Source organism: Pteropus alecto, unplaced genomic scaffold, assembly GCF_000325575.1.
Source record: "Pteropus alecto unplaced genomic scaffold, ASM32557v1 scaffold13, whole genome shotgun sequence".
NCBI classification, from domain to species: Eukaryota; Metazoa; Chordata; class Mammalia; order Chiroptera; family Pteropodidae; genus Pteropus; species Pteropus alecto.
Genome location: NW_006434373.1, coordinates 11285857 through 11287755, shown reverse-complemented (window position 1 = coordinate 11287755; position 1899 = coordinate 11285857). Strand labels below are relative to the sequence as shown.

General features: G+C 37.6%; 1 protein-coding gene across 7 annotated transcripts in view; it reads right to left on the bottom strand.

Annotated features, from left to right (window-relative positions):
* DOCK9 (dedicator of cytokinesis 9) overlaps positions 1 to 1899 on the bottom strand; it is a 242404-nt gene that overhangs the window by 40162 nt on the left and 200343 nt on the right. For 2 of the 7 annotated variants that reach the window (XM_015587360.2, XM_015587362.2), the window contains exon 38: positions 1741 to 1784. The exons of the other annotated variants lie outside the window; for them this stretch is intronic. In XM_015587360.2, the coding sequence (XP_015442846.1) occupies positions 1741 to 1784 (44 nt within the window). The remainder of the gene's footprint in view (positions 1 to 1740; positions 1785 to 1899) is intronic. 7 annotated transcript variants of the gene reach the window in all.

Below are 1899 nucleotides of genomic sequence, written 5' to 3'. Positions count from 1 at the left end.
GACGTATGGACTATGAGACATCGGAACCAAACCGGATTGAGTAAAATTGTAGGAACACAGGAGAAGGCTAAAAGAATCAGCTATGCACTATTTATTGGGAGGGCAGAAGGAGAAACTGATTGAAGACAGTGTCACTGAAAACTGACTAAAGCAAAAACTCCAGGAATAAGGAGAGAGGCAAGGATGGGGTTCTCTGTGGGTAGCAGGAAGAGAGAATGGAAATCAACCATGTTAACAACATGGTTTTTGGCAGCAGAACATAGCCAGCTGTCTCCCTCCTCCAGTTCAAGCCACCATAGCAAAATCCATTTGCAGTGGGAGGAGCTGCTGCATATCTTAGTGGATTAAGGTTATTCATCTGATCGTTGATTTTATTTTTCTTCTGTCTTCTGTGTTTTCTAAATGATTATTTTTGGAGCTGAGGCCTTGGTCTGCTTATGATTTTTTTTTAAATGCTTTAAAGTTTAAGCATTTACTTCAACTGATAGTGAGGTAGTTCCTGTGTTATAAATTATCTGGGCTAAAGCAGCACAGCAGGTCCTGCAAAATAGTGGGAATTTAATTTCTGTTTGCTAACTAAGAAATGAAAACTAAAAATAACAAAAACTCCTTGTTTGTTTCAATCCCTTGTCTGCAGAGCTAGGAAATGCCCCAATAGACAAGACGTTGAAAAATCAAGTACTGTAGCCTCAGGTGTGTCACTGATGTACACTCTACAGCTAAGCACAGAATTCAGAACGATTCAGTGTGTGGCAGACTGACATAATACTGATTTAAATTAAGCCTAGAACTTTTTAAAGGGAGACTGTACCCATTACATTTAACACTGTTGGGGTGGAAGAGTGGAAAGCCTCCTTACTTTGAATTACAGTTGACCCTTAACTACCACTGGGTTTGAATTACATGGGTTCACTTACATGTAAGGTTTTTTTCCCCAATAAATACTGTAAATGTATTTTCTCTTCCTTATAATTTTGTCAATAACATTTTTTCTCTAGCTAACTTATTGTAACAATACAGTATGTATATAATACACACAACACACAAAATATGCGTTAACTGACTGTTTATGTTATCGGTAAGGCTTCCCATCGATAGTAGGCTATTAGTAGTTAAGTTTTGGGAGAGTCAAAAGTTATACGTGGATTTTGGACTGTGAGGTATTTGGCACCCCTAACGCTCATGTTCTTCAAGGGTCAACTATATTATCAATTTAAGGCAATGGGAATATTGTCTTTACTCTTAGCGTGCATTAAGAAAGAGGCATGGAAATAACAGTGAATGGAGTTCTCATGATTAGAAATGATGAGAAAATATTAATAACTATGCATTGAAGACATTACTTAAAATAAGGACAACTAATTGTCTAGGAAGAATGATAACTACTATGTCATGCTTAGAGAAAAGATGAAACAATTAGAGAACACACCACTAACAGAAAAGGTATTATCATAAATGATTGCATTAGTTTTCAAAGTGCTGCCTGGTTGATATCTTTTAGGTTTTCTGCTTTAAGAAACCCTTAAGAAGATGAAACGCTTAAATATTTAGGAACAGCACATGATGCCACATCCCCTCTGGTGACCAAAAAAAGTCAATTAAAAATGTGCACCCACATTTTGGCAGAATCTCTACCGTGAAGTTAGAAAGCCCCAGAGTTAGGAAGGCAAGATGAACAGAAGGTCTCGGTTTGCAAGTGAAGCAGCCTCGCAAGCAGACTTCACCCTGACCAAATCTTACCATTGTCTACAGAAATCCCAAGCACACTTGATATCTTTCTCACACTGAAAACACAGAAAAAGTCACTTTGTTATTGGGTTTTCCACACCCTTGCAAATTGATTCACGGGCTTAATGTTTTCACAGCAGTTTAAGGATTAACATACATTTAGAGCAGGAA